At 45.1% G+C, this 24308-nt stretch overlaps 1 protein-coding gene across 2 annotated transcripts; it reads left to right on the top strand.

Moving 5' to 3' along the window:
- Positions 1 to 1894: 1894 nt before the first annotated feature.
- On the top strand, positions 1895 to 18322 carry STX17 (syntaxin 17). Of its 2 annotated transcripts, none has more exons than XM_060681778.2 (9): positions 1895 to 2023; positions 3844 to 3976; positions 5217 to 5380; positions 6821 to 6886; positions 8425 to 8641; positions 13141 to 13253; positions 14384 to 14434; positions 17023 to 17109; positions 17289 to 18322. In XM_060681778.2, the coding sequence occupies exons 3-9, from the start codon at positions 5258 to 5260 to the stop codon at positions 17529 to 17531; spliced, it is 900 nt and encodes a 299-aa protein (XP_060537761.2). In that variant the 5' UTR covers positions 1895 to 2023; positions 3844 to 3976; positions 5217 to 5257; the 3' UTR covers positions 17532 to 18322. The 2 variants fall into 2 exon arrangements, with proteins under 2 accessions (XP_060537761.2, XP_060537762.2); XM_060681779.2 differs by having other exon boundaries at positions 1909 to 2023; positions 8428 to 8641.
- The last annotated feature ends 5986 nt before the right edge of the window (positions 18323 to 24308 follow it).

The following is a 24308-nucleotide window of genomic DNA, read 5'->3' as shown; positions in this document are numbered from 1 at the left end:
GGTCATTGAAGCACCATTCAGGTCACAGAAAAAGCTCCAGGTGGCTTCAACAACCCTCAAAAAGGATGCAAAGGACCAGCTGTCTGCAAGGAGTATAAATCCTGTGACCGTAAATAAATTTATTATTAAAATCCTTCCATTCCCCTCCATCCAGTCAGAGCTGAAGAAGCTTTTCGGATGAGAAGCAAAACATCTTCAAAGAAAAAACAAAGTCCAGTTGCCACTTGGAAAAGCACTTTTGGGACAACTGTGACCCAGAGGACTTGAGAATCCCCATAGATGCCCCGTTGTATGCTCTTGACTGTCTTAGATGGAAGTAAAATAAATAAATAAATCCAGAATGCATTTGAAGGCACCTTGAAAGCGTTGAGTAACAACCCTGGCAGAGCCCTATGAATGATAGGTAGTCCTCAATTTACATTTAGTGACCATTCAAAGTTACAAATGACACTGAAAAATGTGACTTGATGGTGTTTCCACAAATAAGCTTCTGAAGAGCTGAAGAAGCTCCTTGGAGAAAAACAAGAAAAGTCCAGTTGCCTCTTGAAAAAGCACCTTTGGGACAACCATGACCTGGATGACGGAGAATCTCCATAGACATCTATCTCATATATCCTTTATCTAACTTTATTATCTATCCCTTTATGTCCATCCTTCTATTTCTCTGTAACTATCTCTATCTCTGCATCTTTGTATCTACCCATCCATCCATTCATTTTATCTATTATCTATCTCATATATCCTTCATCTAGCTTTATTATCTATCCCCTTATATCCATCATCTATATCTCTGTAACCATCTTAGTGTCTCTCAATCTGTCTATCTGTCTATCTATCTATGTCATGCATTCACTCATTCATTCATTCTATTATCTATCTCATACATCCTTTATCTAGCTTTATCCTCTTATCCTCTTATGTCCATCATCTATATCTCTGTAACTCTTTGTATCGTTCATTCATTCTCTCTCTTTTATCTATCTTTATTATCTATCCCTTCATCCTTCTATATCTCTGTAACCATCTCTGCATCCATCCGTCTGTCTGTCTGTCTATCATCACTGTATCCGTCCATCCATCATCTCTTTCCATCCATTCATCCATCCGTCCATCCATCCATCGATCTATCTATCTATCTTTCATGCATTCACTCATTCATTCTATTATCTATCTCATATACCAAGAGCCTTGGTAATACAGTGGTCTAAAGCACCCTGTTATTAAGACCAGCTGCCTCCAATTACTGCAGGTTCGAATCTCGCCAGGCTCAAGGTTGACTCAGCCTTCCATCCTTTCTAAGGTAGGTAAATTGAGGACCCAGTTTGTGGGGGCAATAAGCTGACTTTGTATAAATATACAAAAGGATGAAGGCTATTGCTGAGCACATTGTAAGCCGCCCTGAGTCTCCAGAGAAAGGCGGCATATAAATATAAATAAAAATAATAATAAAAAAAATATATATCCTTTATCTAGATTTATTATCTATCCCTTTATGTCCATCCATTCATCTACATCTTGGTAACTATCTCTGTTTCTTTCTCTCTTGCTCTCTATCTCCATCCATCCATCCATCCGCTGTCTTTCTCTGCCTATATCAGGGGTCTCCAACCTTGGGAACTTTAAGCCTGGAGGACTACAGCTCCCAGAATTCCCCAGCCAGCTTTGCTGGCTGGGGAATTCTGGGAGCTGTAGTCCTCCAGGCTTAAAGTTCCCAAGGCTGGAGACCCTTGGTCTATATCATCCATCCTTCCATCTCTCTCTCTCCTCCCGAGCTGAGGATCACGTGCTCAGGCAAAGGGTGGCGCTGCCGCTCACGCGCGCCGGAAATCCCGCCTCCATCCGGTGGAAGCGACGCTCTGGTGGCCTCTATGGTCCGGGGGCTCCGCCTTTTCCTGTTTACTTCCTCTCTTTCTTCCGGGTTCCAGGGCGGTGGGGGGCGTAGCGGGGCCGCAGACCCGGTGGGGCCTCCGGAGGAGACGGGCTGGCGAGAGAAGGAGGCGGCGGCGGCGGAGGCGGCGGAGAGGTGAGCCTGGCGAGGGAAAGGGAGATTCACCCCACCCACAGGGTGTGGGACTACAACTCCCATCACCCTCAGCCAGGGAGGGGGCTTGGGGGAGGGTTATGTAGTCCACCCCATAGAGGCGAAGGCGGGGGTGGGGTGGGGGTGGTGCTGAGGGGCGGGGGAGCCCCCCACCTCCCCTTCCCCCCCCGCCTGATTCCCCTTGGCTGGGAGTGGGGACCACCAGGAGATCCCAGGGTGGAGCCTGGCAGGCAGGCAGGCAGAAAGAAAGAGGCGGTGGGCGCTGCAGCCTCCTTCCCTCTGCCTGCCCTCTGGCTTTATTGGCTTTCTCCGCTTCATTTATTCACCCCCCCCCCCGCCCCCAGTTACTCTGGGCAGCTCCCAAGCAGCAGAACCAGGGACAACACAGCTGTCCTTAAAAGCCACAATTAAAAATGGAATAAAACCTGCAGCCCAGTTCACATCCAGCCAGAGAATCCTTTTTAATATGCTGTTAGCTTTGCTAAACATCTGGAAGAAAAGAACCAACCACAGAGAACACCAAGGACCCCCACAATCCCCCCCCCACTCTTCCCTCCTCCCCCTCCCTCTTGCTTCCTTCGCCTCCCCCTCCTCTCTGCATACACACCCCTCCCTTCTAACACTGATGATGTTGCCTAGTTGGGTCCTGAAACATCTGGAAGAAAACCACCAACCTCAGAGAACACCAAGGAGCCCACAATCCCCCTCCACCCTCCCCCTCTTTCTTCTCCCCCTCCCCTTCCTCCCCCTCCCTCTTGCTTCCTTCTCCTCCTCCTCCCTGCACCCCCCCTTCTAAACTGATAATGTTACCTAGTTGGGTCCTGAAACGTCTGGAAGAAAACCACCAACCTCAGAAAGCACCAAGCATCTCACAGTTCTCCTCTTCCTCCTCCTCTTCTCTTCCCTCCCTCCTCTTCCTCCTCTCCGCAACCTTCTAGCACTGACAATGTTGCCTAGTTGGGTCCTGAAACATCTGGAAGAAAACCACCAACCTCAGAGCACACCAAGGACCCCACAATCTCTCTCCTCCCTCCCCCTCTTTCTAAATATAAATAAATAAATAAATAAATAATTTTATTTCTATACCGCCCTTCTCCCAAAGGACTCAGGGCGGTGTACAGCCTATTAAAAGCACAAAGACAGACATCAATTAAAAATAATTAAAATTATTAAATAATTTCGGCTCAGATTTAAAACCCCAAAAATTTAAAACACCCAATTTAAAATCATTACATTGATAGCCCAGCCTGGTGGGTTTCTTCCCTCCCTCCCTTCTTCTCACCTCCTCTCACCCTCCCTCCCCCTCCTCTCCTCCTCCCCCTCCCTCTTGCTTCCTTCTCCTCCTCCTCCCTGCACACCCCCCCTCCCTTCTAACACTGATGATGTCACCTAGTTGGGTCCTGAAACATCTGCAAGAAAACCACCAACCTCAGAAAGCACCAAGCATCTCACAGTTCTCCTCTTCCTCCTCCTCTTCTCTTCCTCCACTCCGCAATGCCCCCTCCCTTCTAGCACTGACGATGTTGCCTAGTTGGGTTTAAAGAAACCAAACAAGCTCAGAGAGTACCTAGGACAGAACACCCCCCGCCCCCCAGTTCAACCCTGAGCTACAAATAATTCTCTTCCATTGCTTCTTTTTTTTGTGGTCAAAAATGCCCATGAAAATCTGGAGAAGAGTTTGAACCCGCTCTAGCGAGCCTACCATTCAGTGGAGCTTCTAAAAGCTATTTAGAGATCTGTGAAGAGGAATAGGGAGTCCAGATCTATGGAATAATGGTCCCATTCTGCTCTCTTTTGGCCAGGTTTCACTCGGAATACCGGACTCTGCAGGGCTGAAAGCCAACAGCTAACAACCTGGAGTGAGTTCAGGGAAGGTCACCAGGAGCGCCAAAGGGCCTGGAAACAGGTCCTTTGAAGAAGAGTGAAAAGACCTGGGTATGTTATCTGCAGAAGAGAAGTTTGGGGAGAGAAATGGTGGCAGTTTTTCGGATATCCAAATGGTTGTCGAGGGGAGGAGAGAGTGGGCTAGTTCTGTGCTCCTCTGGGAGGGAAAAACCAGAAACAAGGAGCTGAAATGATGGGGCAGTAGGTAGCTAGCCGGGCTGGCTTGATCCCACTGTTTCGGTTAAATTGAATTGATTTTAATTGGGTTGTTTTAAATTATGGCCAAAAATATTTAATTATTTTTAAATATTCTGTTTTTAAATGTTCTGTTTTTATTCTGGCTGTTCACCGCCCTGAGTCCCGCTGGAGAAGGGCGGTATACAAATTAAAAATAAATAAATAAATAAATAGATGTTAGGAGGAATTTCCTGAAGGACCAGTGGAACAGCTAGCTCACAAAACTTCCCTTCGCTGGAGGACTCAGAACAGAACAACCGAATAACAGAGTTGGAAGGGGCCTTGGAGGTCTTCTAGTCCAACCCCCTGCTCAAGCAGGAGACCCTGTACCATTTCAGACAAATGGCTGTCCAGTCTCTTCTTGAAGACCTCCAGAGATGGAGCATTCACAATTTCTGGAGGCGAGCTATTTCATTGGTTAGTTGTTCTCACAGTCAAGAATGTCTGCGGAGATTCTCTGTCATCCCAAAAGGCAGCTGGAGTTTTTTTCCCTTGAAGACGTTTCACTTCTCATCCCAAAGCTTCTTCAGTTCACGAAGAAGTGAAGAAACTTCTTGGATGGGAAACAAATCTTTTTCAAGGAAAAAAACCCAAGAAAGTCCAGTTGTCTTTCGAACAGCAGCTTTGGGTCACCGTCAGGAAGTTTCTCCTTATTTCTAGGTTGCTCCCCTCCTCGATTCCATCCGTTGCTTCTTGTTCTGCCTTCAGGGGCTTTGGAGAATAGATCGAAACCCCCCATCCCACCCCCCGACTCCAACTGAAGCTATATAGCTCTCTGTCTAAACCATCCATTCAGAGCTGAAGAAGCTTCTTGGATGAGGAGCGAAATGTCTTCAAAAGAAAAAAACAAAGTCCAGTTGCCTCTTGAAAAAAGCACCTTTGGGACAACCATGACCTGGATGGCTGAGAATCTCCATAGACCCTCAGTCTAAAATGCTTTAACAGGTCCTGCTACACCAATTGGGGTTGGACTAGATGACCTCTGAGGTGCTTAGCAATTCTGCGATTCTATGATTGCGTGCCGCATTCAAATAATCTTTCGAATTGTGCCTAGGTAACCGGAGCTCTACTCCGCGCTGGGTTAAACCGCCAAAGATGTCTAAAGAGGAAGAAAAAGTTAATTTGCGTCGCCTCGAGCCAGCCATCCAGAAGTTTATTAAAGTTGCCATTCCCACAGATCTGGAGCGGTTAAGGAAACATCAGATCAATATTGAGAAGGTTAATTATTTTCTTTTTTTAAAAAAAAATATGAACCTTAAGGAGGTTAATGGCAGGAGGTGCACACTTCGGGTCCCATAAGATGGGGAATGTGGTCAGGCAGGACCTAAGAGGAACAGTCTCGTACAGGTAGTTCTCGACTTACAACCATTTGTTTAGTGACTGAAGTTACAATGGCATTGAAAAGCTGACTTACGACCGTTTTTCACATTTACGACCGTTGCAGCATCCCCATGGTCACGTGGTCAAAATTTGGACGCTTGGCAATTGTCTCGTACTTATGACGGTTGCAGTGTCCGGGGTCAAATTGACCCCCTTTTGCGACCTTCTGACCAGCACAGTTGGATTCACTTTAACGACCGCTGCAGTGATTCACTTAACCACCATGGCAAGAAAGGTCGTAAAATGGGGCAAGACTCACTTAGAATGCCTTGTTTAGGTATGGAAATTTGGGACTCTATTTTGGTCGTAAGTCGAGGACTACCTGTATTGGGGCCCTTGCTCTGTGGAACATTGCTTCTCTCGAAGTGAGGCTTTTGGGGGAGTCCTTAAATAATGACATGTCAACTAGTTTGGGGACCAGAGCGGGGCCTGTTGGCTAGTTGTATGACAGTTTAATGGAATGTCCTATGTTTATATCCCTTCCTGCCATTTTTTAAAAAATCTTTTAATTTAAATTGGTTGTTTTAACGGTTTTTATACATTCTTGGTTATTACTGTGTTGGCCATCCAGAGTGACTGAGATGGGCAGCTATACAAATGTGATTAAAGAAATAAATAAATTTACACCTGTGTTGAAAAATGTCCCTTTGCTATCTGCTTCATTGAAAAGCAAATTGGCTGAATGTAGAGTAGAGTAGAGTAGAGTAGGGTAGGAGTAGGAGTAGAAGTAGAAGTAGAAAGAAGTAGAAGTAGAAATAATAGAATGCAGAAGAATAGAAAAGAAAAGAAAATATGGAATAGGATAGAATAGGATAGGTCGGATATGGAACAGGACAGAATAGAGTAGAGTACAATTCGAAGGGACCTTGGAGGTTGTCTAGTCCAGCCCCTTGCTAGAGCAGGAAGCCATATATCATCCCAGACAAACGGTTGTCCAATCTCTTCTTAAAAACCTCCACTGTTGGAGCATTCACAACTTCTGGAGACAAGTCGTTCCACTGATTCATTGTTCTAACTGTCAGGGAATTTATTTTGATGAATTAATTTTCAGCATAAACATTCTGCCTTTATCATACTTCTAGAAACTGCTGCTTGTTCAAATTCAGAAATTCACACTCCCGCCAACGGAGAAATGTCTCGGATGTAATTTCTTGAGAGTATCCCACTTTCCCAAGAAAAGAGGCAAAAAAAAATAAATAATAATCCTTGGATGGTTTGACTCGGTGCTGATGGAGATGCCATGGTTTTTTGATGTTCTTTCCTCCCTGTTGTCTTTAGTACCAGAGGTGCAGGCTGTGGGACAAACTGCACGAAGAGCATATCAATGCCGGCCGTACTGTTCAGGTAAGGAGATGGCGGCCGTAGACGTCCGTGGGAGAAGACAGAATAGCTTTTTTTGGGAAAATGAACCCTTGGTAGATCATTTCTGGGGAAAGCACAGCTGTGGTAATGTGGCCTCATTTTATTGGTTGGGTCGATTTATTTAAAAGACATATAAACTGCCTCAGTCCCGAATAATTACTCAATCTCAGATGTTGGGCCTGGCTGGGGAATTCTTGGGAATTGAAGTCCACACTTCTTAAAAATGGCTGAGCTTGGGGAGGTGGGGGGGGAAATAGCCGAGTTTGTGATTCCTCCATCTGGGCCCAAGAGCCGTTCTTTTGGGCCCTTTTCATGTATTTTAAGATTTTCCAACTTTAGCCACTTTGAGACATATGGACTTCAACTCCCAGCATTCCCCAGCCAGCATGATAGATAGTCCTGGATTTATGATCATTTGTTTGGTGACTGTGGAGATTCTCCGTCCTCCAGGTCCTGGTTGTCCCAAAGGTGCTTTTTTCATGAGGCAACTGGACTTTCTGTTTTTTCTTGGAAGAGGTTTCGCTTCTCATCCAGGAAGCTTCTTCAGCTCTGTAAGATAATGAGAATCTCCAGAGCTGAAGAAGCTTCTTGGATGAGAAGCGAAACCTCTTCCAAGAAAAAACAGAAAGTCCATTTTTTCCCCCTTAGGAAAAGAAAGAACCTTTGTTTGGTGACTGTTTGAAATTACAATAGCACTGAACAAACTGATATATGATTGTTTTTCACACTTAACAACCTCGGTCCAGGATCCCCATGTTCACATGATCAAAATCCAGATCCTTGGCAACTAGCTCATACTTAGGACCGTTGCTGTGTCCCAGGGCCACCTGATCTCCGACCTTTGGCGAACTTCTGATCAACCAAGTCAATGGGGAATCCAGGTTCACTTAACAATCATGTTAACGGCAGTGATTCGCTTAATGACTGTGGCAAGAAAGGTTGAAAAACGGAGCAAATCCTGCTTTAACAACTCAGCAATTTTGCCTGGATGTCAGGTTTTTCCAACTTGAAGTTACTACTTTAAGATGCATAGATTTCAACTCCCAGAATATCCCAGCCAGCATTACTAAAGGGAAAGGGAAAGGTTCCCCTCGCACATAAGTGCTAGTCGTTCCTGACTCTAGGGGGTGCTGCTCATCTCCGTTTCAAAGCCAAAGAGCCAGCGCTGTCCGAAGACGTCTCCATGGTCATGTGGTTGGCATGACTCAATGCCAAAGGTGCACGGAACACTTACCTTCCCACCAAAGGTGGTCCCTATTTTTCTACTTGCATTTTTTACGTGCTTTTGAACTGCTAGGTTGTCAGAAGCTGGGTCAAATAACAGGAGCTCACCCCGATATGCGGCTTTGGACCGCTGAACTGCCGACCTTTCTATCGACAAGCTCAGCCTCTTAGTCACTGAGCCACCGCCTCCCAGTGTTACTACTATTATGTATAATAAATAAAATTCTATTTCTTTGGTGTCTACCTTGATGCCTAACCGAGGTAAAACGGATGACTTTTTTCCCAAAATATTACAGCAGCTGCGAGCAAATATCCGAGAGATGGAAAACCTTTGCGCCCGAGTCCGGAAGGAAGATATTCTGACCCTGCAGAGAATGATTGACCCCGTGAAAGAAGAGGCTTCGTTGGCCATCAAAGAATTTTTGCAGCTGCATTTGGAGTCGGCCGAAGTGCTGAAAAGGCAGTTCAGAGAGCAGGAGGCTGCTTTGACTCGGTCCACCACTGTCGGAACTGGTACCGTTTATTTAAGCATTAGATTTTTTTTATCCTGGCTTTATTATTATTTAACAACTGTCAGGAATTTTGAGCTCAATTGTGGTTGTAAGTTGTGGGTTATCTATATTTCAGGGTTTTCCAACTTCAGCTACTTTAAGGTGCACTGACTTAAACTCCCAGAATTCCCCAGCCAACATTACTGTTATTATTTATAACAAATAGAATTCATTGCGGTAGTGGGGAATATCCATAGCTTTGGTGTAGGATGAGAGTCCCAAAGATACTTTTTCCAAGAGGCAACTGGACTTTCTGGTTTTTTCTTTGAAGATCAGAATCAGAATCGAGTTGGAAGGGACCTTGGAGGTCTTCTAGTCCAGCCCCCTACTCAGGCAGGAGACCCTCAATTGTAGTCGTAGGTTGAGGGCTACCTGCATTTTTTAAAAAAATTCAATTACAGCATGCAGGTAGCAACCAGTTTATTCTTTGGTCTGAATGATCAGTTCTTTTCTCTTTCCCAATTTTGACATGCATTATGAAAAAGGCTTTTCAATATCCTCATTGTGTTTAGGTTTTTTTGTTCATCTTGCTTATTTTCTGTACAGACTCGTTTCACGTCACTGAGACCGAGTTTCGCTTCTCATCCAAGAAGCTTCTTTGGCTCTGACCGGATGGTGAGGGAATGGAAGGATGAAGGGATGAGGGTGGAGGTTCATTCTCCGAGCTTGTGGGTTGGTTTCCGAACGTTTCGTTACTTGGCCAGGTAACATCTTCAGTGGAGTTTAGGGGAGGTCAGTGGCGTTCTTCTGCTTGTAAGGACTTCAGGTGTGGGTGTGTCAAGGGAGGGCCTTGTGATGGCTCTTGTGATGAGGTTATATCAGGTGAGGGCCATTGGGAGGTGAATGTTGTGGTTTGCCAGCAGCCTGTGGAGCTGGCAGTGAAGTCAGACAGCGATGAGGCTGAGGAAGAATATGAGCCAGTCCCGGAGGCTGGGGAAGGCCCGGATGAGGGCTCTGCATCAGAGGCAGAGATGGGGCCAGGGCCATCGGGGAGCGATGCGCGGACTCCAGAGCCTCCAGAGGCTGACAGCAGAGAGGCAGAGGAACAGGAGGAGCCTGTTCCTAGTGCACGTATGAGAAGAGCTGCCAGAAGGCAGGAGCAGATAAAGCAGAGAGGACGACTCAGGAGTAAAGCCAAGAGATGATTGGCCCCTCCCATTAGGCTTAAAAGACCAGCAATGGCTCTTGGCCTGAAAACAACGTTGATAGTCTTGCTGCTTGTTTCACTGTATTCATTTCTTACCAGCGTCTTCTGCTTCTGAACTTTTGCCAAGAGAAGCCTTTGGCAGTTTGCCTAATTATCCCAAGATCAGAGATAAACTGAAGACTGGTGTTTTGAGGACTTTGCTTTCATTTCATTTGGAACATGCTGAGAACGAGTTAATTCTCAGCTGTTTTAATAAAACCTGCTTGTTTTTTGGAACTGTTTTGCATTTAATATTAACTACATGGGCCTGGGTCACAACAGTGAACTGCTGATGGGGAGGGGGGGGCTTGCCTGGGTTGGTGGAGAGTCGGTGTGTCTCTGGTTGGCTGGATGGATTCCGAGGGGTTCGTAGGCTGGTTGTAGGTTCAATGGGTCTGTTGTGGGCAATTGCTAAAGGTTGGAGGATTCTGGCTGTCATTTCCGACATCCCTTTTGTGTACTGTAGGATTCATTTTTGCGTGGTGGTTGGCTGTGTAGTATGTTGTGGTTCGGCTGCTGTGTGTCAGAATATGAAGTTTTTCTTGGATAGCCGTTATGGAGAAAGACGCCGAGCAGCCATTTCTCTTCCGCTTTTCTTAGTGTTGTGGTGCTGCAGTGTGTCCTGGCCCTTCTGTACAGGGTCCGGACACAACTATTGTGTGCGGGTGGGATGGTTGCTTGCAAAGCTGAGGATGTGGTCGGTGTGCATGGGTGTTCTGACTCAGCTCCCCAAACATGACAAACCCTCTGTAGTTGAAGCAATGATTCCTTCATTAGGAGCGCCAGCAGCCCCGGCAAAAACTTTCTCTTTCACCTCAGGCTAACAAGTCTGTCTGTCCGGGAGATGAATAGTTGTCTGCTACATCTATTCGCCTCCGCCCCCTGCGTTTTATCCCCAGAGCTAGGGTGGGGCATCGCTAGCAGTGGTGGCTCTTCCGTCCCAAGGACCGGCCCATAGATTTCCACTGCTCTCCTCTCCTCTGCCTTCTGAGCATCCATGCATCAGGCATTGGACCTAGCTGTTCCTCCTCCTCCTCATCAGCCACCTCCAGACCTTGGGACTGTTCACTCTCCATCTGACAGCTGACGGACGGCCCAGGCTACAGCTCTCTCTCTCTCTCTCTCTCTTTCTCTCTCTCTCTCTCTCTTCCTCCTCCTCCTCCTTCTCTCCTCCTCGTCCTCTGATTCGGCTGTTGGAAGGGCCGGGGTCCAACAGGCCACAACAATGGGTTTGCAGTAGACATGGGTTTCTAGTTCTCTGATACTTATATAGAATTCTATAAGTATTATAGAATAAGTATATTTCATATATATATGTATATGTAGGTCTTTGGTTATTCGGGTTTTCTCCCACGTAAAATTGGAAGTGTCTTGGCGACATTTCGACGAAGTCTCATTCGTCATCTTCAGGCTGGTGTTTTCGGCTTTGTGCTTCTAGGAGCAATGTGTGATCGCAGCTGTTTCTTCCTTTTAACTGCCAGTGGGGGTGTGAACTGATTGGGTGGCAGCTTCGCTGTGTTCTGATTGGGTGGAGGTGTGTTCTGATTGGTTGGGGGCTTGGCTGTGCTCTGATTGGATGTGGGGTTGGCTGTACTCTGATTGGCTGGGGGGTGTTCTGTTTGGGTGGGGGCTTGGTTGTGCTCGGGTTAGTCTGAGTTGCAGGGGGATTTGAGCTGGTGAGCTGCGTTGCTGTTGTTTGGCTTCACGTTCGTGGTCGTGCCACTTCTTCATGGTGGGTGTCAGTTTGCTTCATGTATGGATTGGAGGGGTTTAAAGTGGCTAATGATCCAGCTGTGGTCTGGCTTTTGGTTTGTGGTCATGCCTCATTGGTGTGGGTTTGCTTTTTGCATGGATGTGTGGTGGTGACATCCTATGTGGTTTTCGTGAGTGTGGGTCTGGTGTCATTCTTTATGTTAGGGACTCGTTTGTCAGTAAGGGCGGGTTTCCAAATGGCTGGTAGGCGGGAGGTATCTCGTTTATTCATGCTGTGTGGGCGTTTTTCTATCTTGATGGCTTCTCTGATTATTCTGTTGTTAAAGTGTTCAGTTTTGGCGATAGTTCTGGTCTTTTTAAAGTCATAAAATATGTATATGTATATATATGTAACTCAAGGCAGCCAACATACCTAATCCCCCTCCCTGCTCCTATTTTCCCCACAACAACAACCCTGTGAGGGAGAGCGACACTGCCACAGTCCCCCAGCCATTAATTTATATTTCTGAGCATCGCTTCAAGAAGCAGGCGCTTAGCATAATAATTTACCATTCAGATTTGGTTACCATTCAGATAGGCTGCATTTGAAAATGTTCATGCTGGCCCCACCCGGTGGCTTCTAGATCACCTGGGCTTTAGAGCCCAGATGTTTCTGGAGATGGCCAGATGTGGAAGGTTGATGGAAGAATTCCGTGGGCATTTGTACACTGGGGAAGGCCATAAATCCGTATACAGGCAGTCCTTGACTTATAACCTTTCATTTAGTGGCGGTTTGAAGTTACAACAGCACTGAAAAAAGGGACTTACGACTCTTTTTGACACAACTGTTGTAGCATCCCTGCGATCATGTCATCAAAATTCAGATGACTTTATGACGGTTGCAGTATCCCGGAGTCATGTGATCCCTTTTGTGACCCCCTGATGAACAAAATTCTTCAGGAATTTTGGAGGCTGAGTGGCGCAGCAGATTAATGCTACTGTTAAAGGTAATATTTAGCTTCCAGCTGCCTGCAATTACTGCGAGTTCAATTCTCACCAGGCTCAAGGTTGACTCAGCCTTCCATCCTTTCTAAGGTAGGTAAATTGAGGACCCGGTTTGTGGGGGCAATAAGATGACTTTGTATAAATATACAAAAGGATGAAGGCTATTGCTTAACGCATTGTAAGCCGCCCTGAGTCTCCGGAGAAGGGCGGCATATAAATAAATTTTAAAAAAAATTAGTGGGGAAGTCAGATTCACCTAACCGAGTGACTAACTTAACAACCGCAGTGATTCACTCAACGACCATGGCAAGAAAGGTCATTAAAACGGGGCAAAACTCACTGTACAAATAAATGTCTCACTTAACGATAGAAATTTTGGGCTCAATTGCGATCGTAAGTTTACCTGTATCCTTGTATCTGCTGTTGTAATTTTTCTTCTATTCCTCGGGGCAGGATGCTTTATAAAATCCGTTTGCCACAGCTGTCGTTGTGTAATGGTTCTGCCTGTGCATAATATTTATTTCCTGTTTTTCAGTGTTGATAAGGGCACACAGTGACTGTGCGTTGTTTTCCTTCAGAAACTTTCTCTAATGCCGAAGGTGGAGAAAATTCCCTCACCCAGATTTTTGCTCCGTTACCTGAAATCCCCCAGGATCAAAATGCTGCAGAATCCTGGGAAGTGTTAGAAGAGGTAAGTTGCAAATCCCATCATTATTTTCTGTCAGAGTGTGCACAGTGTGACTATGTGAGACAACCCAGGAGCAAATACAGCAAACAGTGGTTTGTATTTAAATAGTGGTTTATCTACAAAGAATATATACATACACGTAGTTTAGTCAGGCCTCAAACAAACAGTAATTACAGCACAGAAGCACACACGGAGAGAGAGATACGCCTCAACAGGGCCTCTTCTTATTACAGGCTCTTAAAGTGATATTAGCCCAAAAACCTTGCTGACTCATTCTCAGCATTACATCATTGTAGCAGCTGGTCAGCTCTTAAATCTTTACCCTGACATTTTCTTTTCAAACACGATGTTCCTGTTAAAATGTCTATTAGAGCAAGTAAAGTTTTGGTGGATGAAAGGTCTAAAATTTAAACTAAATTATAATACAAAAGAAAACTTTTATGAGGTGATGTACAGTTGGTATTTAACATCGGATAAGTTGTCAAGGATGCGTAAAGGTGTTTCAAGTGAATGTTGGAAATGCAAATGTAAAGATGGGACCGTTTATCATTTATGGTAGACATGGGACAAAGCAAAGAAATATTGGATTCACATTGTAATAGAGAAGATTCTTAAAGTGAATATAAAGATAAAACCAGAGAAATTTCTTTTAGGCCTAATGGACAAAGAACTTGGGGGGGAAAAATGGAACTTTGATGTTATATATGTTGACGACAGCGAGATTATTTTATGCACAAAAATGGACATTTTGATTTCCACTATGGATGAACGCCTGCAAAAATCGATGGAGTTAGCAAATATAGATAAATTGATTAAAGGGGAAAAAACCACAATTACTTTTGTTTCTATTTGGAAACCGTTTCTGGACTTTGTGCTTGAGACGGAAAAAAAAATGAAATTTTGGTTTTGCCGATGAGATAGGTTTGTTGTTATAGAAATGGCTAGTATATATTATTACGTAAAAGTAAAAAGTTGAAGTGGTATGTTACAACCTTATTCTAAAAAGAGATCTTTCTCCCCTTTTTTCTCATTTTTTAATCTTTTGTCTTTATATTATATTTTGATAAACTAGTAACAATTTTAAACAAAAAAAAATATGAATAAACTAAGTAACGTTTGGACTTTTTCTTTAGGATCTGATTGAACTCAGCACTCTGGTGACCGAGTTTTCCCTGCTTGTTAATGTAAGTAGAGCAAAGTTTTTTTTCTCTTTTTTCCTCCCCCTCTGGATTCTAACAAAAGAGAACCAGAATCTTACTGGTTTTCTACCCCAAAAACTTTGGAATTCTCTGCCAGAGAATTCAGGGGAAAAAAGCTTTGAAATTCTCTGCCATGATAATTCAGGGGAAAAAATATAGACCTATTTGCAGTTCACAAACAATCATCCAGGAGGAATTTTGCTAGCTGGGGTCTATTTTAACGCTTCCATTTCTGACTGCAACTGATTCTGAATTGAAAAAAGTGGGGGGGGGGAACCATAACTTGGATAGAGTAAGCACCTATTTGCAAATTGGTCGGCTCTTAAAATTAGCGGGGCCTCTTTCTCCGCAGCACAGAATGAATGTACAGCTGTGAGAAGGAAGCTTGGAAGTAACTTTTGAAGATACAATGCAGGCCCAAAGTACAGCTGGTTCTCAACTTTGCAAGCATTCATTTAGTGATCGAAGTTATTGCAAAAAGGCATTTGGGAGCATTTTTCACATTTACGACAGTTGCAGCATCCCTGGGATCATGTGATCAAAATTAAGATGCTTGGCAACTGACTCCTTCATCTATATATATCTATATCATATCTATAGCTAATTTGTATATCTAATCTATCTATCTATCTATCTATCTATCTATCTATCTATCTATCTATCTATTATCTATTTAATTTGATTTATATGCCGCCCTTCTCCGGAGACTCAGGGCGGCTTACAATGCGTTAAGCAATAGCCTTCATACTTTTGTATATTTAAACAAAGTCAGCTTATTGCCCCCACAAACTGGGTCCTCATTTCACCTACCTTAGAAAGGATGGAAGGCTGAGTCAACCTTGAGGCTGGTGAGATTCGAACTTACAGTAATTGCAGACAGCTGGAGTTAAATTACAATGCTTTAGTCTGCTGAGCTATCCAGGCTCCTGAATATATATATATCAATATATCATATCTATATCTATATATCCATATATATCTATATAATTATATATAATCTATGTATTTATATATATCTACCGGTATATATCTATATCTATATAATATCTATATAATCTAATCTATATCTCTTATCTATCTACCTACGTACCTACCATCTCTATGATATATTTATATCTATCTCTAAAGAAAGAAGCAGAAATCCTGCGAGCTCCGGAACTTAAAATTTTAAAATAATTAAAATTTTATTTTACTAAGCTTTCGTCAGCCATCTGCTAACATCATCAGAGTATTAAACTACCATTATATGCCATTAATCAATTTGGCCATTGCACGTGTAATAGACCCTTCCAGCCGTCTCCCACTTGTAATTAGCTGTGTTGTTTTTGCTGTCGTCATGCTGGATGATGGAGGCTTAATTCCTACTGTTCCAGTGGCCAAGTTGATTAATGGCATATAAAGGCAGAGATCTCTGTAATGGTAGTTTAATACTCTGACGATGTCAGCAGATGGCTGACGAAAGCTTAGTAAAATAAAATTTTAATTATTTTAAAATTTTAAGTTCCGGAGCTCGCAGGATGTCTGCTTCTTTCTTTACTAATATACCTGGAACTCGTATTTTTAGAATAGTTTGTAATATCTGTCTCTATATATCATATCAATATCTAATCTATATTATATCTATCTAATCTATCTATCTATCATGGTCATGTGTTCCCCTTTTGCGATCTTTTGACAAGCAAAGTCAATGGGGATGCCAGATTCACTTAACAACCGGGTTACTAACTTACGCACTGCAGTGATTCATTTAACAACGGTGGCAAGAAAAGTTGGAAAATGGGTCAAAACTCACTTCACAACTGTGACGAATTGCTGGCTTGCTGCTCGGAGCCATCTAGCCCTGCCAGCTTTACTAGTGAGAGACTCACTACAAGTGACTCACATTTATGACTGTTGCTGTTTCCCGGGGTCAGGTGGTCCCCTTTTTTGATCTTTTGACATGCAAAATCAATGGGGATGCCAGATTCACTTAACAACCGGGTTACTAACTTACGCACTGCAGTGATTCATTTAACAACGGTGGCAAGGAAGGACGTAAAATGGGGCAAAGCTCACTTAAAAAATGACTCACTTACCCACAGAAATGTTGGGCTCAATTGTCGCAAGTTGAGGACTACCTGATCAAGGAGAGATTCAACCTAGAAATAAGAGATTTTATGACAGTGAGAAAAATCAACCAATGGAACAGAAATTGCCTTCAGAAGTATAGGGTCTCCTGGTTGAGCAGAGGGTTGGACTAGAAGACCTCCAAGGTCCCTTCCAACTCTGTTATTCTGTTCTATTCTGTTCTATTCTGTTCTGTTCTATTCTGTTCTATTCTATTCTATTCTATTCTATTCTATTCTATTCTATTCTATTCTATTCTATTCTATTCTATTCTATTCTATTCTATTCTATTCTATTCTATTCTATTCTATTCCATTCCATTCCATTCCATTCCATTCCATCCCATCCCATCCCATCCCATTTTTTATTAGTCTATTCTATTCTTCTCTGTTCTGCTCTCCACCCTCCACCTCACCCCATTCGCATGATATGTAAATTAAAAAAACGAATCTGTGCTTTTCTCGTAGGCTCAGCAGGAGAAGGTCGACCGGATCGAAGAGCACGTCTGCACTGCGGTTGCGAACGTGGAAGAAGGGACCCGAAATTTATCCAAGGTGGGTCTGAACCAGCTGCTCTCGGCTCGCAAGCCGGGAGGACTCCATTACCCATGCTCCCCAGTCAGCTTTTCCTGCTTACAGAGAGAGTGGGGTTATCTGATGATGCCAAGGAGACCCCCCCTGCCCTTCCAATGAGTCCCCCCCCAATCTCCCTTTGTCCCTCTTTTTTTTTCCAGGCTGCAACCTACAAGCTGGCTGCCCTTCCAGTGGCTGGCGCCCTCCTGGGGGGAATCGTGGGGGGGCCAATCGGGCTCCTGGCTGGCTTTAAGGTGGCCGGACTGGCGGCAGCGTTGGGCGGCGGCGTACTGGGCTTCACAGGTGGGAAACTCATTCAGAGGAAGAAGCAGAAGATGATCAAGGAACTGTCCTCTTCCAGCTGCCCAGATCTGCCCAAGCAGAGCGACCAAGGGGGCAGCTGAGGGCGGGACCCTCAAGCCGTCCCGGTTGGCATCATGGCTGCCCACCTGGACCAGGTGTCTTCTTCTCCTGCTGGAAATGTCTCCTGTTGAGAATGTGAAAAAGGGACAAAAGTCACCCAGGAAAACTTTCTGACTCGCACCGGGGGGGGAAGGCAAGCCTGGGACGCTTTGGCACACCTCACCTGCAAGCAAGGAAAGGTGCGCACCGAAGGAATGTCTCCACCTGTTCTCCTTCCTCCTTCAGGGACTGTTACAGTCTTCACCAAATGCCTTTTTCCCAGGTTAAAAACGGAAAGGAAGCCCAGGTACCCTTTTTTAGTCTCTGGGTGCTTCTGTTCTTCTCCAGCGCACAAATTCTGTTTTTTTTTTTACACCTGTCAGTTTTAAATGCTTCTGGCTTCGCGGTGGCTGAATCGGTTTGCGGTGGCAGATTTGGGCTCCTGGTGGAAAGAGACTCGCTGAGATCAGGTGAAGAGGTGCGGAGAGATCTCGCCTCGGTGGGTGGGGGTTTGGTTTGCAAATTTTAATTTTTCCAGACTGGAAAAAGTTGGCTTCTACCTCTCGTTTTTTTTTTAAAGTGCCACAGTCAGGAAAAGTCAGAAGAGGCTGTTTTGGGGGGAATTCTCTTGCTTGTTGCTTATCAGGTGTCTGGAATGGTGTTTCTCAACCGTGGTAACTTTCCAACGAGTGGACTTCGACTCCCAGAATTCCCGAGCCAGTAAGGAATTCTGGGAGTTGAAGTCCACTCATCTGAAAGTTGTCCAGTTGATTGGAGAACGCTGGGAGTTGAAGTCCACATGTCTTGAAAAGGGAGAAATATTGCTCTGGAACAAAGGTGGGGAACGATGGGCCCTTTATGGCATGTGGACTTCGACTCCCAGAATTCCCGAGCCAGTGAGGAATTCTGGGAGTTGAAGTCCGCTCATCTGAAAGTTGTCCAGTTGATTGGAGAACGCTGGGAGTTGAAGTCCACATGTCTTGAAAAGGGAGAAATATTGCTCTGGAACAAAGGTGGGGAACGATGGGCCCTTTATGGCATGTGGACTTCGACTCCCAGAATTCCCGAGCCAGTAAGGAATTCTGGGAGTTGAAGTCCGCTCATCTGAAAGTTGTCCAGTTGATTGGAGAACGCTGGGAGTTGAAGTCCACATGTCTTGAAAAGGGAGAAATATTGCTCTGGAACAGAGGTGGGGAACGATGGGCCCTTTATGGCATGTGGACTTCGACTCCCAGAATTCCCGAGCCAGTAAGGAATTCTGGGAGTTGAAGTCCGCTCATCTGAAAGTTGTCCAGTTGATTGGAGAACGCTGGGAGTTGAAGTCCACATGTCTTGAAAAGGGAGAAATATTGCTCTGGAACAGAGGTGGGGAACGATGGGCCCTTTGTGGCGTGTGGACTTCGACTCCCAAAATTCCTGAGTCAGCAGGTCATAAAGGGCCCATCATTCCCCACCCTTCCTTACTGGCTCAGGAATTCTGGGAGTCGAAGTCCACTCATTGGACAGCCACTTGTCTGAATTGGTCTAGAGCAGTGTTTCTCAACCTTGGAAGCTTGAAGATGGGTGGACTTCAACTCCCAGAATTCCTTACTGGCTCAGGAATTCTGGGAGTCGAAGTCCACTCATTGGACAGCCACTTGTCTGAATTGGTCTAGAGCAGTGTTTCTCAACCTTGGAAGCTTGAAGATGGGTGGACTTCAACTCCCAGAATCCCCCAGCCAGCAACGCTGGCTGGGGGATTCTGGGAGTTGAAGTCCACCCATCTTCAAGCTTCCAAGGTTGAGAAACACTGCTCTAGAATATCAAGACGAGTTACTCAGTCAAAAATTATTTGATTTTGGTTATTAATTATTAGTTCCATGCCAACTGATATCTAAAGGTGGAAACGATCGGTGTGTGTACGCACAAATTAAACAACTGGGGATGTGTGTGTTGATCGGTTCAAAAGAGCAACATTGCTACGACAATTATTTTTTCCTCTTTGCACAAAAATACGACAGCATCTCCTCAGCATTCCGAGTAGCCCCCGGAGTCAATGCGGATCTCTTTAAAAAAAAATAATCATAACGATAATAATAATAACGCATTGGAAGTATTTCAAAACGTCTCCGGGACATGGTTGCGTGTTGCGTGTTGGGTGCCATCTTTTTAAGTGGGTCAAAACACTTTTATTGCATCGTTTGTACAAACGCCGGGTGTCTACGCATCATCCGATGATAAATAAAAGCCGTTTTTAAAAAGTTTAAAAAGAAACAGGTTTTATTAAGGGTTTTTTTTTTTGTGTGTGGGTTTTTTTTTTTTTGCTGATGTCGCAGTTAGGCGATACGAGGCAGTTTGTTTTCTTGGTAAGATTTGCTGACTGCTGACCCATATTGCGGGCGCCCCGGGAGAAGAAGGCAGAAAGAGGTCCACTGATTTGGGGAAAATGAGAAATTTTTTTTTGTCCCCTGTGGGGTGATTCTAGAGAATACAATATTTTATTATTTATTATTATTAATTTTATTTCTATACCGCCCTTCTCCCGAAGGACTCAGGGCGGTGTACAGCCTAATTAAAAACACAAAGACAGACAAAATTAAAAAAAATAAAATAAAATTATTAAAGGATAGGCCCAATTTATAAAACCCCAAATTTAAAATCCCATTTAAAACCAATTAAAATCTTTACGTTGATAGCCCAGCCTGGCGGAACAACAAGGTTTTGAGGGCACAGCGAAATACACGGAGATCAGAGATTTTACGAATTTCTGGGGGCAGCTCATTCCAAAGGGCAGGGGCCTCAGGAGACCTCCCTCTGGGTTAGCCTTACAGCTTGGTCTCCCATCCAAATATCACCCAAGCCCAACCCAGCTTAGCTTTTGGAGGTCATTCGCTCTCTGAATTCACACAATGGCCGGAAAAAAAAAAAAAACTGTCCTGGCACGATGCCCTGCAGCGGGCAGCCGCCTCTGCTGGAGCCCTGGACCCATGCTGCTGCCTGCTGAGTCCAGCCAGATGGGCCATGACCTCCTTTGGGATGGGAGATGCTCTGTGCCAGGGTCAGGGTAGGCTGGCGAGTTTCACAAAGGGCCACAAGGGGGCAGCAGGACACCAAAGAGAGGGACCCCCAGGTCAGCTTAAAGGCTTAACAGGCAGATGAGAACAGGGGTTCCTGCATTTTGGGGGTGTCCTCACTGTCAGGAAATTCCTCTTTAATTCCAGGTTGCTTCTTTCCTTGATGAGTTTCCATCCGTTGCTTCTTGTCCTGCCTTCGGGTGCTTTGGAGAATAGCTTGACCCCCTCTTCTTTGGGGCAGCCCCTCAAATACTGGAAGACTGTTAATGTGTCTCTCCTATACCTGAGCTGTCCAACCTTATGGACTTCAACTCCCAGAATTCCTGGTGGTTGGCTGGGGAATTCTGGGAGTTGAAGTCCACAAATCTTAAAATTCTCACGGTTGGACACCTCTGCCCTGTACCATTCAGGACAAATGACTGTCCAGTCTTTTCCTGAAAACCTCCAGTGATGGAGCACCCACAACTTCTGGTGGCAAGCTGTTCCACTGGTTTATTGTCCTCATTGTCAGGAAAGTTCTCCTTAGTTCTAGGTTTCTTCTCTCCTTGGTTAGTTTCCATCCATTGCTTCTTGTCCTGCCTTCTGGTGCTTTGGAGAATAGCTTGACCCCCTCTTCTTTGTGGCAGCCCCTCAAATTATTATTATTATTATTGGTTAATCTTTAGTGAGATTCACAGCCTTTGAGGCTGGTTAATAGCTCAGCAGCTCGAGTCCTAACCAAGGACCTAGGAACTGTTAAGGTATCGTCGGAGGATGTAAGCTGTTCCGAGTAAGGTGGTTTTTTGTAGAGTCAAAATGTTCAAGTCCGGCAAATTTAGAATTTCTAAATAGCGGGGTAGCCCTTTGGGTATTGCTCCAAGGGCTCCAATTACAATCGGGACAACACACGATTTCTTTTTCCACAGTCGCTCAACTTCAATTTGCAAGTCCCGGTACTTTGTGATTTTTTCTTGCTGCTTATCTTCAATCCGTGCATCACCAGGTATTGCAATGTCAATGAACCATCCTTTTTTCTTTTCAACTATTGTTATGTCAGGTGTGTTGTGGACCAAGTGCCTGTCAGTCTGAATCCTAAAGTTATTATTATTATTATTATTATTTAATTAATTTTTATACCGCCCTTCTCCCGAAGGACTCAGGGCGGTGAACAGTCAGAATAACATACATATAATGTGAAATAAGAACAATTCAAAATAATTAAACCAATTTGGCTCATCAGTTAAGATCCTCAGCCTAGAATTTAGACAATTTGAAAATTTATTTGGCTAACACCAGTGATGGGATTCAAATAATTTAACAACCGATTCTCTGCCCTAATGACCAGCGGGGTAGGCATGGCTTGGTGGTCATGTGACTGGGTGGGCATGGCCAACTCAGTGTCACTCATGTCATGTCAGCTTCCCCTTAGCCATTACAATGTAACAAGGGTTAACCAGAGAGGCAGTTTCTGTAAGGAGGGCAATAAAGATTAGGCTAGAAACACCACCAGAATGTTTCCTGCCTGCCTGCCTTACAGGATTAGCCCTGTAAAGTGGAAAAAAAACAAAATAAGATTTCTTCCAACAACCGGTTCTCTGAACTGCTTAGAAAGTTAACAACCGGTTCTCCCGAATAGTGCAAACTGGCTGAATCCCATCACTGGCTAACACTCAACTTTCTGTGTCACATAAAAGAAACTTGCCTGTTATGAGATGTTTTTTCGACATTCTGACCTAGCCTCTCTCCACCCGGGATTCCCTGGTGGTCTCCCCTCCCAGGGAGGGACCCAGGGCAGGCCCCCCCTCCCCTCCCCGCCCCGCTTTGCTGTTTCAACCAAGGCTGGTTGGCCATCAAGCCACAAAGCCAGCAGGGGCCTCTAGAGGGCAGCAGAGCCCTGCTTTGGGAGCATCCCTTCCTGCAGGGAGGAAAGTCTCAGCCAGGCTGAGTCCGCCAACATCTGCTTCTTCATCAGTTTCTGGGCTTCTCCCGGGGAAGGAACCACTGGCTCCTCTCGGCTGGCAGCTGCAAAAAACGGCATGCAAGCAACGGAACATGCTGCAGTTGCTGGATGAGAGACCCGGCTGAGCTCTGGGGCCTTTTTTTTTTTTAGTTCTGGCTGGAGGTGGCCTCAAAGGAAGGGTCTCCCCTCCTCCTGCACAGTGGGCCTGGGGAGCTCTGTGCTGCCCATAAGCTGGCCATCCTGGAGGAAGTTTGGAGATGGCCTGCAGGCTCTGGATTGAGCTGCGTGAGCTTCAGAAGTTTGACTCAAGGGATTGGAGCTCGTTGGCCGGAGGCTCTCCTGGTTTGGGAGGTGGGTCTGAGTTGGAATAAAAGGTTGGTCATCAGCCTAGTCAAGGAACTATCAAGAATACTCCCACGCACACACACGGACAGGGCAAGCCACTTGGAGAGAAACAGGAAGCAAATGGCACTCCCTTCTATCACTGATGATGTTACCTAGTTGGGTCATGAAACGTCTCAAGAAAATAGTCAAGCTCAGAGGTCACCAAGGACCCCACAGTCGTCCTCTCCACAAACCCCATTCTCTTCTAGCACTGATGATGTTACTTAGTTGGGTAATGTTTGCAAGAGAACAAGCAAGCTCAGAGATCACCAAGGACCCAACAGTCCTCCTCTTCCTCCTCCTCCTCCTCCCACCTTTCTCTTCTATTCTGCAAACCCCACTCCCTCCTAGTACTGATGTTGTTACCTAGTTGGGTCATGAAACATCTGCAAGAAAACCACCAAGCTCAGAGAGCACCAAGGATTCCACAGTCATTGTCGTCCTCCCTCCCTCCTTCTCTATTCTGCAAACCCCACTCTCTTCTAGCACTGATGTTATTACCTACTTCGGTTATGAAACGTCTGCAACAAAACCACCAGGCTCAGAGAGCATCAAGGATCCCACGGTTCAACCCTGAGCTTTTCCATCCGTAAAAGGTGGTTGAGCTTGCAGATCTTCAGAGGCCCCGGGAGCTTTTAACCATCTGGAAGCCTGCTTAAGGCTCCGAGCGAGGGTGTTCCTTGAGTTAACCACGATCTGAACTAACCAAGTTTAGCTTTCTTAGATAAACGCAGGCTTTTGTAACCCTTGTAAGCCCATCCATCCCTTTTCTAGGAGGTTGTCTGGGTCTCAACCACCATAGCTGGCTCATAACAATTCCGCGAAGGCATTCGGAGGCAAAGATGAGTTCTTCTAAATGACAGTGGGGAGGGGGCGATCCATCTCTCTCCCCCCCCCAAGCATGAATCGAGCGATCCGGCCTCCCAGGGCGCCTCACCCGGGCAGACAAAATAACATTGGAGACTCTTAGTGTCCACCTGGCCCAGAAGTGGACAAATATTTCAAGCCCCAGAAGCCAGAATCAAATTTTGAGGCAGTTGGGAATTTCTTTTATCTCCTGTTTCAGCTCTAAGCGGTATTGATTTGTGTTTGATTTCCCTGGAAATAACATGCAAAGCGCCCTTCCCATCCGAGCGAGCCGAGAAAAAAAAACCCTCCGTGCAACGTTAAAGCTGCAAATTCATTTCTTTGGCTCGACGTCCAGTTTTGCCCACCCGAATCTATGGTTTCCTTCTTGACGAGCGGACCCATTTTTGGGGGGAAGTTAATAAAATGGGACTGAGTATTCTGTAGGATGGGCAGCCTTCGCTTGGATGTCATGAAGTAACGGAAGTTCGGTTAAAAACTTTGGGCTGCCGGAAACTAAGCAAGTCATCAATAAAGGAGAATCTTTGTAGCTCAGG

The sequence above is a fragment of the Pantherophis guttatus genome, chromosome 3 (genome assembly GCF_059756535.1).
Source record: "Pantherophis guttatus breed Tessera chromosome 3, ASM5975653v1, whole genome shotgun sequence".
Taxonomy (NCBI): Eukaryota; Metazoa; Chordata; class Lepidosauria; order Squamata; family Colubridae; genus Pantherophis; species Pantherophis guttatus.
The sequence above is the reverse complement of the archived record's forward strand: the minus strand, read 5'-3'. Positions and strand labels throughout refer to the sequence as shown.